The sequence below is a fragment of the Zonotrichia albicollis genome, chromosome 4, assembly GCF_047830755.1.
Source record: "Zonotrichia albicollis isolate bZonAlb1 chromosome 4, bZonAlb1.hap1, whole genome shotgun sequence".
Taxonomy (NCBI): Eukaryota; Metazoa; Chordata; class Aves; order Passeriformes; family Passerellidae; genus Zonotrichia; species Zonotrichia albicollis.
This window is the reverse complement of record NC_133822.1, coordinates 48,705,753-48,722,010: the sequence shown is the minus strand read 5'-3', so window position 1 is coordinate 48,722,010 and position 16,258 is coordinate 48,705,753. Positions and strand designations below refer to the sequence as shown.

Here is a 16,258-nt window from a genome sequence, read left to right as displayed (position 1 = left end):
ATTCACCGTGGGGAAAAATGTGCATTGGGAAAACTAGCTGATCAAGCACAACATCAAAAGAGGAATGTTGGCTTGAAGTGATTGTGACTAACCAAAAGTGAAAAGATTGTGCATTCATGAGACCTGGATTTGGCAGTGACTCTAGTTATAATGGCCAGAGCTTAAAAGAAAATTTAGGTTTCTGAGGAGTGATGGAGACTCCATAAATGATGCACCATAGATCTTGTGAAAAAAAGCTGGCACCTGTATTTGCCTGAGTACCTCTAAATATTGATTAAAAGCCTTTTATTAAATGTGGCTTTTAAGTTTTTAGAACTGAAAACCTTTTTTTTTAGCACTCTTAGCTGCTAACATGCCATTAAATCCATATAAGATGTGTGCAAAGTCATGGTGCTACCCTTCTTGCAAAGATGTTGTCTGTTTTAAGCTATGAAATGTGTACAGTCCTCTGCAATTTAGGTGGGTATTGCACTGACAATTTTCAGTGTCCTAGCTTACTCTCAATTGAATTTTGCCACTTGGTCTTTCCTGTCAGAATCTACCAAAAAAACCCAAAAAAACCAACAACTGACCAAACCAAAAAAAAAAAATTGAAACCATTTTGTATGCTAACTTCAGACAATACCCTATTTGCAAGCAGGTTTTCCTTTCCTGTCTTATTTTTATTACTCTCAGTACTTCTATTTGGAAAGCTTTATTTCATTTTATTCTGTCTCTCTTCCTTTACTTACTCTTTTCCTTTGGTTCTCAATATCTGTCTTGCCATTAGTGCAACTTTCAAATAATGTAACAAACAGGAGCAAAACAGAGAGGGATGTCACACGCTAAGTGTTAACAATATTAGTTGCATATGGAGTGAATCATGCCTCAAAGCCCCTGCTTGCGGAGTTCTTCATCATGTTCTTGTTTGCTTGTCCAATCTCCTGTCAGTTGTAATAACCTTACTAAAACCAGCCAGCCCAATTGCTTTCTGGCCGTTAAAGGAAAGAAATTAAATGAAAGTTTCGGCTTTTCCTGGAAGGAAATTCTAGTACATCCAGGTTACCTTCACTATTTAATTTAATGATTAAATCACAGAATCACAGTATCAGCGGGGTTGGAAAAGACTTTTGAGATCATCAAGTCCAACCTATGACCTAACACCACCTTAGCAACCACTGAGTGCCACATGCATTATTTTTTTTAAACACCTCCAGAGATGGTGTCTCCACCTCCCTGGGCAGGTAAATGGCCCAAATTGTAAGAGTTAAGTCACTGCTTGGGAACTCTTGTGTGGTGTATATCAGCTTCCTAATCAAGACCTTTGAAAGTGTTCTTACCTTCTCCTTGTGCTGAGCCTACCTTTTTCACTGGAAATATTAAACCTGTATTCTTACAAGCCTCTGCTCCAAATTAAGTAATTCCAGTCTTTTACCTGCTGGAAATACCAGCAAGGTATTTATATTTTTACTGTGTTTTGTTCTACATATACATATTCAACTCTTCCATTTGTTTCACACCAGACAATCACTTCTATTTCTCATTAGTTTAGTGCTGTTTCATTAATTCCTTCTATTCTACAAACTTCTATAAGTTTGTATTCACTTTTAAAATAAGCTTAAAAAATGGAAGCCTTGGAAGATGGAAGGCAACTGATGTGAGGCAACTTCTCATTGTGCTGAGAGATTGTTTGGTGTTCAGAGGCATGCAAGGCAATTCAGCCTAGTATTATGTAGAAAAATGTATAGACAATAGAAAGGGAATTTTTGATTTTATTCAGTTTTGAAGTGAGGGAGAACAACCATTGTAGTCCTCATGCTCCCCTATATTAATTTTTGAGCAGTGATTATACATATGAAATTTTTTTCCCCATCCATGTGATTTTTTTTCCAGTTTACCTGAGAAATCTGTGCTTTGTTTGTGTGGCTCATTTAAAAGGTACTCTTGAAAAAAAACTTAGCCCACAATTCAGACATTGTTGTAGTAAGATTTTATATGATCTTTACTAAAGCAATGTTTCATAAAATTAAAATCCGTCTTAGAAATGTTCATCTGTTCTTTGAAGTACACAACAGCAGGAGCTTGAAATGCAGCTTTCAGGGTTTTTCTAGTGCTGAAAAAAGTCTCATTAATCTCTTTATTAGAGATCTGGTTCAAATATCTGATAAAAGCTCGTGACTGAACACTGAATTTTAGCTTAGATGTTACATCCTTACTCCTGGTTTGGCAATACTATTAAGTGATTATCCTGAAAGAACTGAGGTTTTGTTAAAGCAGTTAAACTAATTGCTTTGATTCCAAAACAGTGGCATATAAGACAGATCTGGTTAGCCGGTTCTGACCTTCCAGGCTAAGTCTGGTCCACTTTTACAGCCAAGGTTAGACACCTCCCCATGCAGCATTCTTGCAAACCTGATGATTATGACTGGTACTTATTCTTAATCAAAGACTATGATCACTAAAGTGAAACATATTGAAAGTGTTTTTTGGGTGCATGTTCCTCCAAAACTTTTGGAAAATGTTGAAATACTTGAGACTTTCTAACTCTCAAAATAATGAATTCTGAGCAAATCTTCTGTTTGTGAAAATGATGGGCCTTTCAGATTTAATTTTCTCTTAAAACATGTATGACAGAACTCCCACCAAGAAAGAAGTATGTTTCAGCAGCTTGATTATCAGCAAATTGCGCTGCATGAACTTGTACAACGCTATTAAGTCAAATTCTTCATTATAAATTCAAAATAACTGCAGATATTTATCAGTCTGACCGAATCCAAGACTCACTCTCATGTGGATTATTTCTAGACATATGTCATTATACAGGATGTGTAGAATGCCTGTTCTAATAGAGTGGTGAATTAGAGTAATGAATGGAAAAAAGATTTTTAAAAAATCTAAAGGGTGGGACTCAACAGTTTTAGAGGCAACTACATCTGAGTGGAGACCTAATATTTTGTGATTACTTGCACTTCAAAGCAATGCCTGAAACTACTTTATTTTAGAAATTAATGTCTCAATGAAACATGAGGAAGAAAGCCAATAATGATTTAAAACTATTTGAATCAGACCTACCTACAAAATCTCTCCAACTAGATACATAGCCCCATATAAATATATATGCATAAATATATGCACAGACACCCACACATGCACATATATAAAGTTTTAATTTTAAACCCAGAAGCATTCCACAGATAAGCAAACCTTCAAGTGATATTTAGTAAATTGCTATTTTTCAGCAACTTCAATTAGGTGTTTCAGTAAAAGAGCAACAAAAGGCTGTTGTATTACAGTTATTTTACTACAGAGCAGTACAGTCCCAAATAACCTCTTTTCTACAAAATCAAGTAATGAAGTCACCCCAAATAATTTGCAATCTACCTGCACTGCAAGAATGTTTTCTGACACATATGATTATTTTAAAATAATCTTGAAAACAAATGAATATATATACAAAGTTTTTAGATTGATCTTGGCATTATTATAGTGATCTCTCAGGCAAAAGTGCCTTTAAAAGCACAATTTACTCTAATACAGAGGTACAAAACTGCAGATACAGTACATAAGAGATGTATTATGTGAATCTCACCATGATTTGTCCTGAAATCCCTTTACACTCCAAAAGTGGTCAAGAAGCCACTGTATTTGTGAAAAAGTCCTAAATTACCAGGCATGATGTGTTGTGAGCTTGTTGGTTTTTGTTGTTTTTTTTTTTTTCACTTCTCCCTCCATTCACTCTTTCTTGCTGCAAAGAGGTTTTCAAAGGGTTAATGGGAACCAGGTGATCTTTTCCCCACTGACTCTGAGATGTGGGACTGAGATCTCTGGCCATGTACATTTTTGAAGACTGAAAGCATTTGCTCTTGGAGTCCTGTACAGTCTTTTGTTTTGTACTGGTGTAGGCATATTAGGACTAGCATTGGAAACAGATTCTGTACTTTAAACTATAACATAAGCTGGTAGAAAACATTATGAAAGTGCTGCAGCCATAGTCCAAAACTTTTTTCAGAAAGTGGGAGAATCATGTAATTTACTTCAACAATCATTAACATTAAATTAACATTAACATTAAATACTAAAATATTTCCTAAAGGTTAATCTGCATACATTTAAAAGCCCCTAAGGCAAGAGTAAAAATGCTGGCAACTGACATGCAGAGCTAAAATAAAAAGAGAGTATCATCTAGTGGTCTCAAACTATCCACACATTCCAATGTCACTTCAATACCAGTTTTACAGTTCTTGCACAGCAGGGTTTAGCAGAGCTGGTCCTGGTGGAAATTGGTTTGTGTCACCTCCATCAGCTAAAGTTTCAAAAACTGTTACTGCTAAATGACTTGTGATCCCCCAGATAATTTCAGAGCCATTCACAATCTAACACCTAAGTTGTGAATTCAGCTTCTTCACATAAATTGCAAATTTGGTTTCTTCACTTCATGTGTGCATCATGCAGATCAGACTGTGTCACTGTGTTCAATTCATGGTGTTTGTCAGTGAGAAATATCTGTCACCAGCCTAGCAAATGGCCCATGGCACACTGTAAATTCTGTTGCTGCAAGACAGATTTTGCTCATACCTGAGGACTGTGGTTTCCCAACATTGCTTTAATATAGAGCTGCACCCAAAGTCCTGACAGAGGGAAGTGCACCAGTGGTCTTGAAATAAGTTGGTAAAAACAGTAAGGAGATGTTTACCTAGTTAATCAGTTGGAAATAATTACAAGTTTTCTCCCCTTTTTTTGCATGCACAGTTTAGGTTTACTAAAACAGAACAAACTCAAGCACAGAGGATTCCTACTGTATGAGCTAACAACTTGTAACCTTTAAATCCACAAAGCAAGGGCCCTGGTGTTCTGGAGTTCTCACTGCCTTTGATGCCATCCCTTTGATGTCACCAAAGCAAGTAGCAGCAAAGAACTTGCCCATGTGGATGTATCAGCCTGACATCCTCCAAACTGCCGTTTTTGCCATCTTATCAAGAATAACAAGATGATGAACAGGGAAAAAAAAGGAGGGAGAGAGAAAAACAACAGAGCAAATGCCTTACTAAATCAGAGCTGCTTGCATTACTTATTGTATAGCTTGTGCTGACGGATAATTATTCTGGAAATGTTAATGCAAATTGCACAGAGCAACCTTGATACTGAAACTGCTCTGCATCTGTGGGGTAAAGGGGAAGAAGGGGAGATGGTGGGATAGGGAAAAGATAAAAGAAAACCAAAAACATTCAGATATGCTTGCAAGCAGAAGCAATAAATGTTCTAGGTTGAAATCCAAGAAACCTTGTCAGTGCTGCTGCATTACCCTTATTGAGTGTCTGTTGAAGTTTGGTTTTGGCTTGTAGCTTATAAATGCTTTCTGGTACTTGTAATTTATTATCCAGCAATATTCATTAGGAACTAGTTTAGAACATCAAAAAGAGTCATTGGAAGTGCTTATTGTGTTTTGTGATCAATACAGATAGTGACATTACACTTAATTAAACTAGGGTGAAGCATGCTATATATCTGTAGATCCTGAGGCAGGATTTTAATTTAAGTCTTACACATGCTCTTTGTGCTGCAGTAGCAAGTATGCAGAAATAATTTCCTTCTTTTTGTCAGTGGAAGTTCAGCCTGTTTGTAGACTGCTTAATTTCAGTGCAGTGAGAACTTTTGGTACCTACATGGGTCAATTTTTTTCACTTGCTTAGGATGATGGGTAAGGAATTCAGACCACATCACGTTTATATCTAATAGGTTCTCAAGCACAGTAGAACCAAATTTTTCCCTCTAAGTTGTTTATTTGAATTTTCAAAGAGGAGTAGACGGAATTCCTCCAGTAATTAATTGCCGTTGCCTCATTGAACCACTCAGAAAACAGCAGCAATCTCAAAACCTGGATCTACACAATTTGTGTTCTTTGCCTATCACACAGAAATGACTAAACAGCTAATACTTTTTTCATTATTTTCAGTTTGATCGTACTGCTGGGTGCTGCAGTACACTTCAGCCAGTTCCTGCTATTAATTATTATTATTTCCTGCCTTTTCTGATGATACTGACACTACTGGGATAAAACCAAAACCAGCATCAGAAGTGTAAATGACACTTGGGAGACCCAGCCTAGGAAATATTTTGTGTATGGTCCACCATTTATTGCTCCATCTTGCTGTAGCATTTAAATACTGAGAAAGAAATTTTAAGATCGTTCTGAGGGTTGTGATTTGATGACAACTTTCTTCAGCCATAGAGGTACTGCCTCTTAATGATTGTATCCATGAGATCCACAGCTGGGAGCAGTGTGGGATGTCCTGGCCATGCTGGAGTCCCTCCTGACAGTTGTCCTTGCTTTGATTGGGAGGCAGGTACTTGGATACCTGCTCAGCAGAAGGAGCTGCTGCTGTCAGTGCTGGCTGGGGACAGCTTCACAAAGAAACAGATCAGTTGTCTTTAGCGGTGATTGGATCACAACCATGCTGGATGCAGAAAGAGTCTGTGCCTTTTTAAGTGGAGAAAGAAACTGTATGTTTTGAACCATATTCTTAACTGACAAAAATCTATGATCTGTTTCATCAAAGCCAGTTCAAGATCAAATACACACTGATTTCATTCCAACTGCTTTAGGTCTGTTGGAGTTATTCCAGTTGACACCCTACGAGAATTTGGCACATGCATTTTAAAAGGCAATTAGGCCCTAAAGCAAGAGCAGACTGTGTTGTATTTGAATTTCCAACTAAATTCTAAGTAGCAATAAACGTAACATGCAGCACAATTATTACTTGCACACTCTTCTCCCCTTATTTAAAGAAAGGAGAGTATATTTACATTTTCTTCTTTGATCTCTCTGACCATCAGATTTTTTAATAGATTATTTGACTCATATTTCTTTTTATATTACTGTAATTTTATAGTTTTAATTAACATGACAGATAGAAATATAAAAATATAATTACACACTAACATTTAAATTCCTAGGCTAGCAAAGTAACTCTTAAAAAACATTTTGAAATATATGCTGATATCTGTGAATTATTAATACTGCAATTAATCATCTATTAATTAATACATTTCTATTGTATTGGCCTGAGAATAATCATTAATACATATAAAATCAAACTCTTAAATCAAGGTTTTAGTTGACTTTGTTTAAATGCTATATGAATATCCATATTGCCAAAGATTTTTTGATGTAAGCAGCAGGAACGTTTCACATTACCTATTTATCGACATAATGTAAGCTGAAGAAAATTAGAAATAAAAATATATAAATTACATATTGGCTATATATTTATATAAGTGGAGTAAATATATGTGTTGCCGTGTGCTTGTGTAGCTCTAACAGGACTGAGGCAAGATTCAAGATTGGTAAATTCTTCCTTGAATAAAGGCAATTTTTTATACTGGAACAAGTTGTTCTAGAAAAAGATTTCGAAATTTATGTTTTCTTGTTATACTTCCATGCTGTTCCTTCCCAAGTCGCCATTTCCGCCATTAGAAATTGAGTTGTAAGTTAAGGATTGATAGAAGTGTTATTGGTGCAGCTCCTCAGAGAGAAGTAAATTACTGGCAAATATGATACTGTGGCAGGATGCAAATGAGAGCCCCACTTCTACTTGTGTCAGCACAAATTTTTCCCCTGACTTCAATGAGACTGATATTTCACCATGGATCTTTATCAGGTATTCAGAATAATTATGGCAGTTGGAGGAGGCAGGGCAGGCTTTTAAGAAAGAAGTTTCAAATTACAAAAGAGAGTTTCTTATCTGTACACAGGGTATAAAAGACACAGTCCATGATTACATTAATTTTAATCGAATTTTCTACATACTAGTGTTTTAGCACCAAATTCAGGAAGGTACCACATACAGCCGACCAGGCCCATCTTTTGGGGTTTTTCACTGTCTCAGGCCTTCTGAATTTTCAATTTATATTCACAGAAAGAAGATTCTTCTATGTAATTTCATTTCAATTTTCTGTCTGGAGAGGTTTTTAGCTGGAGCATATAATGGAATAAGTGATGAATGGAACATCTGTTTTCAAAAAAAAAACATAAAGCTTACTGAATTGTGACTCTGTTGATATTAACCTAGTCATAGATATAGGTACAAAAATAGATATATGGATGTAGACCTATCCATGATAACATTGTCTTAGCATGTGCAGTCTTTGCTCTTATTCCTTAAATAAAATCAACAAACCAATTAGTGAACAGAAGTAAAATGCAGAGTCAGAGACATACAGAAAGATTTTAGTTCACAGAATTATTCTTGTAGAAATGCCTCTGTATCTTCACACAGTTGAAGATTTCAGATTGCACTCACCATTCCATTCTGTATAAGATATTGCACTACATGGGAACTGATTAAATATAATGCAACACAAGTGATACAATGACATATAAACAAATCTGTATTAAAGGGCATGCACTGGCATTAGTCTAGAAACACTGAGTCAGTCTGGTATTCATATAATAGTTTACTGGCAAATACTATGAGTCAAATATATTTATCAGAAATTTCAGTGTGATTAATTTCTACGTAATTGTATCTGTTCTGAAATACAACAGTTTCACTTTGCAATAGTGAATCTTGACTCCTTTTACATTTTTTATTACCATTACATGTTGAGTGACACTGAGATCCAGTGTCATCTATTCTCCTGTTTCAACACCTTGCAATATTTGATAAGTAACTTGTCCCAGAAAACTCCATTGTGCTAATCCTCTTAGAACACATGAATATTGATCAATGTTAATATATGCTTTTTCCTAAGGAGACAGTTGCCTCCCTTTCATGTCTTTTCTTTAATTTTGATACTACTAGATTTGGAAATACACTCCACAGATGTCTGATCAGCATCTGATCTAGCTGGACTAGGTCTTACTTAAGCAGAGAAGGAAAGCAGCCACTACCAATATTGTACTGTCAATGTCTTCTGCAGACTGAGAAGTAGATGGGTTAGATTTCCCACAGGTTCTTCCTACAGTTAGTGGAAATGTGTTTTCTTTATTAAATTCCACAGTTTTTTTATCTGTAGAGAAGATTTTGTAGTGTTTCAAGTTCACCTTCATCCCAGCAGTTATAGAGGAGATGCTTGGTACCAGGTAAAGTTTGTCCTGGTGCAGAAAACATCCACAGAAAAAGCTGTTTAGAGCTGGCAAAGAAAAATTTTTGTACTAGAAATGTAAAGTTGACTGTTCTCAGTCACAACTCATATTTATTTGCTTCCTTCTGATGAATGAAGTTTTTTTCTTTTCAGACAATCAAAGGAAAATGAGAACAAAGTTTCTGATAATTTTTGGAGCTTTAGTTCTCTTGTCTGGGAATATTCTTTTGACTGGATGACCACCATCTCTCAGAACTATGACACTGCAGAAGAGGTCAGAATATGTCAAAGGGGTCAGCAGATGGGGTACACTCAAAGGAGAGCCAAACACATCTTTTCTTAGATCGGCCCATAGGCCATGAACTACAGCACTACAACGATTTCAGCAGGGAGCACTGATTGCCACTTCAGCTCTGTGGCACTGAAGATATTTTATAAACTACTGTCATTTAAAAGTATGGAGGTCACTTGCTTTTCTGTGTACCTGTCAGGGTCCAGGTATCACAGCTCACTTATTTTACATCTTTTAGAAAGAAACTTGCAGTAGTATAAAAACTATGCCTAAGACAAAAGTACTCTGACTCCAAGCGTAGCAAGTAACAGGTACTGAAGGAAATATGTGTTGGCTCTTCTCTGTAAACTTTTCCAGCCTCCATTAGTTTGCAAGATTATTCAAAGCAGTGCAAGCAAAATCTAAATCTGAAACAACATAATGCAAAAAATAGGATCTTTTTGGATTACTTTTTCATTAAAGAGATGTGATATATTTAAGCCTAAATGTACTTAATGAGATATCTCTAATATGAGAGATTTTTAAACTAATGTCAGATGTGCTTAAAATAAAAGAACTTTTTAAAAGGGATGTTCAAAATTGTTCAAACAAAAAGAGTAAACCATTTGATTATGAAGGTTCTAAAAACAACTGATTTCATTCCTGTGCTCCGAAGTTATTAACTAAATACTCAGCTATAGAAACATGTACTGTGTCCATTCTCATTCATTCAGGGAAAATTATGCTTACCCATTCAGACTAAAATTACTATCTGAAGTACATCCAAAATTCAGTAAAATATTGAGCAACTTCCCTGAGGTAATTTAGGTAATAGAAAACAAAATAGCTGAAGTGGAGAAGAGTGTAGACACTTGATACATACTGTAGTGTCAACAATGGGATGAAATTTCCCTTATTCCAAGGCTGAGAATAGAAACACAGTAATAGCAAGAAAATGCTTAAAGGAAGACATTAAATATTATCAGAAACAAATAAACCAAATTTCCTGAGCTTTGAGGCATGCTATAAAGGACTGATATGCTAACTTTTATCCAAGAATACTAAAAGAATTAGACAACCATCCAAATGAATATTTTTGATGATTTTTACCAAATACTGCAGTGATGGGGAATTCTAATGGGCTGGGAAGATGCTACTATTGTGCCAGAAGTGGTTTCACAGTGTGTCTTGGGGACAGATAGGTGCTTTTGCTGAACTTGTTCCAGAGACAATCATGAAAAGTGCATAATGGAAAAGGTTTTAGCATGGTAAATGAGTCCAGACAACATTGTTACATCAAAAATAATTGTTGCCAGATGTCTGCCTTTCCTGACCCTGTCAGGCTGTTTGGTGAGACAACTACAAGGACATGCATATCCATACATGGCATTTGTGATATACTTGATGTAACCCTTTGCTGAAGTACATAGGGTTGTACATGAAGAGCATCATCTGCTGCTACATCAGCAGAGGAATATCATATAAGGTAGTTCTAATTACTGTCTGTAAAATTAGTGAGAGCTCCTTTCAAACTGAAAAATATTCAAAGCAGAACTTCAAGAATGACCTGAGGTTGAAACACACTCACAAGGAGTAAATACGGAAGTTGTGCCTACCAAAGAGTTTAACATGTTTTTTTCTACATCTATCTAAATTGTTTGTACAAGACATTTTGAATAATTAAGTAGTGATCTAAAAGGAAAAGAAGCAAAAATTTTTTTAAAGGGTTGGAGTCTGAAAAAAACCCCAAGTATCAAAAATTACATTTTGGTTTTAACAGTTTGGATAACTACCACTCAGAACAGCTCAGGAGCACAGCTGTACATTTTCAAAAAACACCGAACATTAAGGCATGCTGTGGAGAGCCACTAAGATGCTACAAAGCTGGGAAAAGCGAGTATTTAGCCATTGAAATGAAAAATTAAAGCTGCACAGTGTCATTGCCACAGTCCTGCGTTTACAGTCAGGGGACACATGCTTGGTAATTGGCACAGCCCTCCTCCAGGAGCTCTTAAATAGGTCTGATTTTCTCAGCTAGCCCTCTTTGTGAAGAGTATTAAGTCCAAACAGGGGGTATTAAAATGTAGTGCATTGGGCAGTTTGCTTTGCCTCAGTTGTGAGTGAAGGAGTGGAGGCCTGAAAGAGCATGCTCTTGAGTCTTCAGACAGGTGGGTTTAGTTCTCTGCTCTTTATCAGGTTTTCCATATGACACTCACAACAGTAACCAAAGTGAAAATCTCAATACCTGCACCTTCTTTTATTTCCAATAAGGTTTTGGAAACCCATAACTTTCTGGCTCATGCTGAGCTCAAGTCCAGAATTGTGTCCAATCATGTTGTCAAAATGGCAGAGCAAAAAGGTGCTGTAGGGATGAAGTACTCTTTAGGTTTTCTTTTAAACAATCATGTCACAAGAACTGAAATCAGAATTAGACAGGTCTCTGCCTCTACTGGTTAGTGATCCACAAAAGGCATTTACTTCCAGGAGCACAATCTGCTGTTCCTAACATAATGCATGCCTGCTTGATCCAAGAACAACCCAAAAGTCATTGCCATTTGTGTTGAGAATGAAAGCTGAAGCTTGCAGAGGGCCCTCACACATCTGAAAAAAGGCCCTCACATCTGAGCCAGTAAGTGCCTCATCTTGGAGCAAGAGCAAACCAGGTTGGTTTACACATCTGCCTGTGGGAATTCAGCTGCCTGTGCCCAGTTCTCAGATGCATGGAGATCAGACTCCCCTACAGTCTGCAGTGAGAGACAAGCCCAGCAGCTCTGCCTGATGCTGATTGTCATTGCGGAGCACAATCACCTTGGTGTAACAGAGAGAGCTAGCTCAACATTGCAGGTTACGTAGTTCAGCAGGGATGTCTGTGCAGGAAAGAACCTCTTCCACTGACTGAAAATTCCTGAAAAATCTCTGGAACTAAGATCTAGATCTTTTCTTTTTCTTTTCTTTTCCTTTTTTTTTTTTCTTTCCTTTTATTTTTCAACATGTAGCCAAATGTATCTTTTTATTTTCTGTATGAAAGCAGTGGCTAAAAACAAGGTGTGCACAGGACCCTGTGGTTAGCTCCAGGAAAGCTCAATCCCAAAAGAAAACAACATTTAAGGGCCAATCAGTGCTGGATCTTTGGGACTCCAGCCTTCTCCATGAACAGTATTAGCAAATCTGGTGCCTATTTCAGCACTGTAGGTTCCTCTCTTGCAGCTTGGTACCTAAGGAAATTCCTGGAACTAGTCCTGAGTTCTTTCCTGAGGGGCCAGGGGCTGAATCAAATGCCAGCTCTGGTATCACATCAGCTGGGCTCTGCAATCCTGGTGTGCAGTATCTTGGCTGATGGAGCATACAATTCCACTTGGTTTAACTTGTTCTGCAAAGGGGTTACATCATATCAGTTTGTGGGTTTTGTCAGCCAGGAGTATACACTGGGGCCCTACTGACTCAAAGGAACTTTACTAGCAAGTTGTGCCTCACCAGTGAGATTTCCAGGTAGGGCACAGGTATCGCAGCAAATTCAGGCTGAGTTGTGATGTCAGAAGGCTGAATGCAAGATCATAGAGTGGGTTGGGTTGGAAAGGGCTTTAGAGACCATCTAATTTCAACTCCTTGCCATGGGCAGGGACGCCTTCCACTATACCATGTTGCTCAAAACTCCATCCAACCTGGCTTTGAATAATTTCCAGGATCCTCTTGAGTTGCACTGATGGGGAACTGGAAATGGAAATGCCATTATTTCATTTCAAATAGATTCTCTTTCTTAGACACAAACCTTACAGCAGAACAATGCCGTCAGTAATATGCTTTACAGAGTTATTTGGTGTAACCTAGCTCTGTTTACCCAGGTCTGTAAAATACCTTCAGGCAATCTGAGAGCAGGATGCAGTAGAAATAGGGGGGAGAAAGCCCTACAAATTTTAACAAATATACTTTTTGCCAACCTATTATACATGTGCTCTCAGAGAAACCTGTTATTCCACCAGTACAGTAGTTTTACATGTAGTTATTTCACAATGAACTCTAATCATTGCTACGTGGATATATTTTTATATTTGTGCAAATGAGTGAAATGTTCACAGAAATCATACATGCACAATTCCAAAAGTTCATGCCTGTAAATCCTATAATGCTAATGGTTGTCACTATGTCTGTATTATAGTTGCTGGGGTTGTTCTAAACCCTGAAAAGAATATTAATAATTCAATCATAAATTTGCAATGAAATTGAATTTTTTTGCTGCAGTCCAGCTCTCAGTGAATCAACAGTTCAGTTACAGACTTCTCTTTTTTTGTTGTTGTCTTTTTGGGGATTTGTTTTGTTTTTGTTTTGTTGTTTGGGGTGAGGGGGGTTTGTTGGGGTTTTTTTAAAGTGTATTAATGAAAAAACTAGGCTCTTAAACTACTGCCTCTGGCATCAGTTGCTCAAACATAGCTGTGTTGCACTTTTTAGCAACCAAATTAATTCCACATGAAGAGAAAAGCTGTTCACTCTTTTCCTTTTTCAAACTTTGCAGACGTCTTGCAGGAAATGGCTTGACATACATTCCTAAGGGAGCGTTTGCTGGCCTTTTCAGTCTTAAAGTGCTGTAAGTAAACTGTGTGTTGTTTGATATATTTCTGATTTCCTAAATGCTCTAGGGAACTAATTAACCAGTGAAGTTTTGATCAAGTAAATTACATATTTTGATCAGCTCATTTTCAACAATTCAATTGAAGATACATATGAACATCATTAAATCTTTGTTTTTTCACATAGAAAGTATCCTAAACAAAAGTTGGAAAACATTAATAGCCTTCTAAAAACAACTTGCTCATCAAGTTGTAGATGTCTCTGTACAATATCAAAGGTAAAAATTGATTCAGTTAATAGTTTCTTTAATTATCTCAAAAGTCCTGATTTGAGCTGAATTTTTCATCATCACAAAAAACTGGGGGTTTCCTTTTCTTGAGAGACATGGGGGGGAAAACGTTATTGTATACAACACAATGTTATTTAAAACAGTTCACATTTCATATATTTTTCTTTGCATTGTAATGACTATTATATAAATTATTACAAATATTATAAAATTATATCATTTGGAGTAATAAGACAGTGCATGCAGTTACTAAAACTACTAGGAGGCTCCATCTCACAGTGTTTACACTAGAGGGGATCTTTGCCCATGTAAAGTTCACAGAAACTGCATTATTAGCAAGAGCACCAGCCTCTTAAGCAGTGTCAAGCCCAGCCTGGTGCTACTGTACAAATCTCTACTGAAAAAACACTTAGTAGGAAAAGAAGTATGAAGAGATTCCTGCTCCACCTACTTCTAAGTTGGCAAGCTCTAGTTCTTATTGGCCCAAGCAGATTTAGGCCTGCCAGAAATTATTTCATTTACAATGTCCCATTGAATATGCCTCCTTTTGAAGGCAGCATGTACTACTTTGGACTTATTCACATAGAATATTTATATATGTAGGAGTTGGTCCAAACAAGGGTGTTAGGTAGTATGAACAAAACCATATTCAAAAGAAGGAATATTCTTTAGGAGTGGAAAGTGATTTTTCAATCTTTGCAAGGTAAATGATGTGATATTTGAGAAAAAAGATTTGTCAAGTCATTGCTACCAACCTTTGGTTTGGGTAAATTTATTTCACTGAAAAAAAATAAGCAGTTTAATTATAGAGATAAAATTTTATTCAAACTAAATCATAAATGTCTCACACAGTTAAGAGTTGATTTGCCATGGTTGCATTTTCCTGAGTAAGGATTTCAAGAGTCAGTCCTCCACAGCTTTATCAGAATAGAATCATTTCAGAAAGGGAACAATATCAGTGCATGAGAATGAAAATTTCAGAATCACTGGAGGCAATTAGGAAGTTACAAGCCCTACTGAAAGCAAATCAGATTTATTCTTTTAGCTTCCTTAGCTGCTTTGAAAATCCTGCTCAGAGCTGATGTCTAGCTGTTAACAAAGCTAATATGCTACAGGTATTTCTTTGCCTTGAAGAGAGCAGGCCTTTGACAGGGGCAGGGGAATGAACTGTTTGTGTAACTTTCTTTGTAATCTTGAAGTAAGACCAGTACAATGAAGGTAAGCTTGGAAGGAAATTTGCAGTAGAAAGAAATTATCTTTACTGTGTTGATTGTGGCTTTTGTGCTACTCCCAATGCAGGATGCTGCAGAATAACCAGCTACGGCAGGTTCCTACCGAGGCGCTCCAGAACCTGCGCAGCCTGCAGTCCCTGTGAGTATCCCTGGGTAATCAATTTCCAACCCTGCATGAGCAGTAATATACAATTACCCAATAATTATCTGTTAATAGTGCTTTGTAATGTGCTGAATCAACTTTTTCTTTTAATTCTCTTTGAGCTGCTATTCAAGAGAATTGTACTGTCAATTAAACATCAAAAGCAATTGATTTCAATCCAGTAATTTCATTACACTGGCAGCCTCTTTGCAGCATTATAGACTGGTTCAACATCTGAGAAGACACTCATTGGCTTGCAATGCTTTCTGTCAAAAACATGACTTCTTGTTAGTATTCTTTACCAGGGGAGAGAAGGAATCCCAAATTACTCCCTTCTTTTTTTTCATTTGGTGTATTTTTTTTTAAGCACTATGGAAAACACTAATAACTCATGAAACAAAATGTACTACAGGATACTTAATTATATTCTGGGCTTCAGGCAGGCCTCTGTATTTATAGCTCTTGACTGTCCATGCTGACTCAGTCCACAAGCTTCAGTTTTAACAAAACTGCTGCCAGAAGTGCTGGACCAAGAGTGAAGTGCAGACCATTGGCTGCTTCGTGATATGAATGAAATTATTTTGGTGTGCTTCTGCCCTATAAGAATGGTTGTATCAAGTTGAGCTAAAAGCTGACCTAGCCCAGCATCCAGCCTGCAATAACAGGTGCCAAATGAAAACAGGAAGGTCCAGCAA

The 16,258-nt window shown here is 36.9% G+C and overlaps 1 protein-coding gene across 2 annotated transcripts in view; it reads left to right on the top strand.

Annotated features, from left to right (window-relative positions):
• Window positions 1-16,258, top strand: part of LGR5 (leucine rich repeat containing G protein-coupled receptor 5) — a 91,733-nt gene that overhangs the window by 37,789 nt on the left and 37,686 nt on the right. For both annotated transcript variants that reach the window (XM_005480602.4, XM_074539728.1), the window contains exons 3-4: window positions 13,845-13,916; window positions 15,489-15,560. In XM_005480602.4, the coding sequence (XP_005480659.2) occupies window positions 13,845-13,916; window positions 15,489-15,560 (144 nt within the window). The remainder of the gene's footprint in view (window positions 1-13,844; window positions 13,917-15,488; window positions 15,561-16,258) is intronic.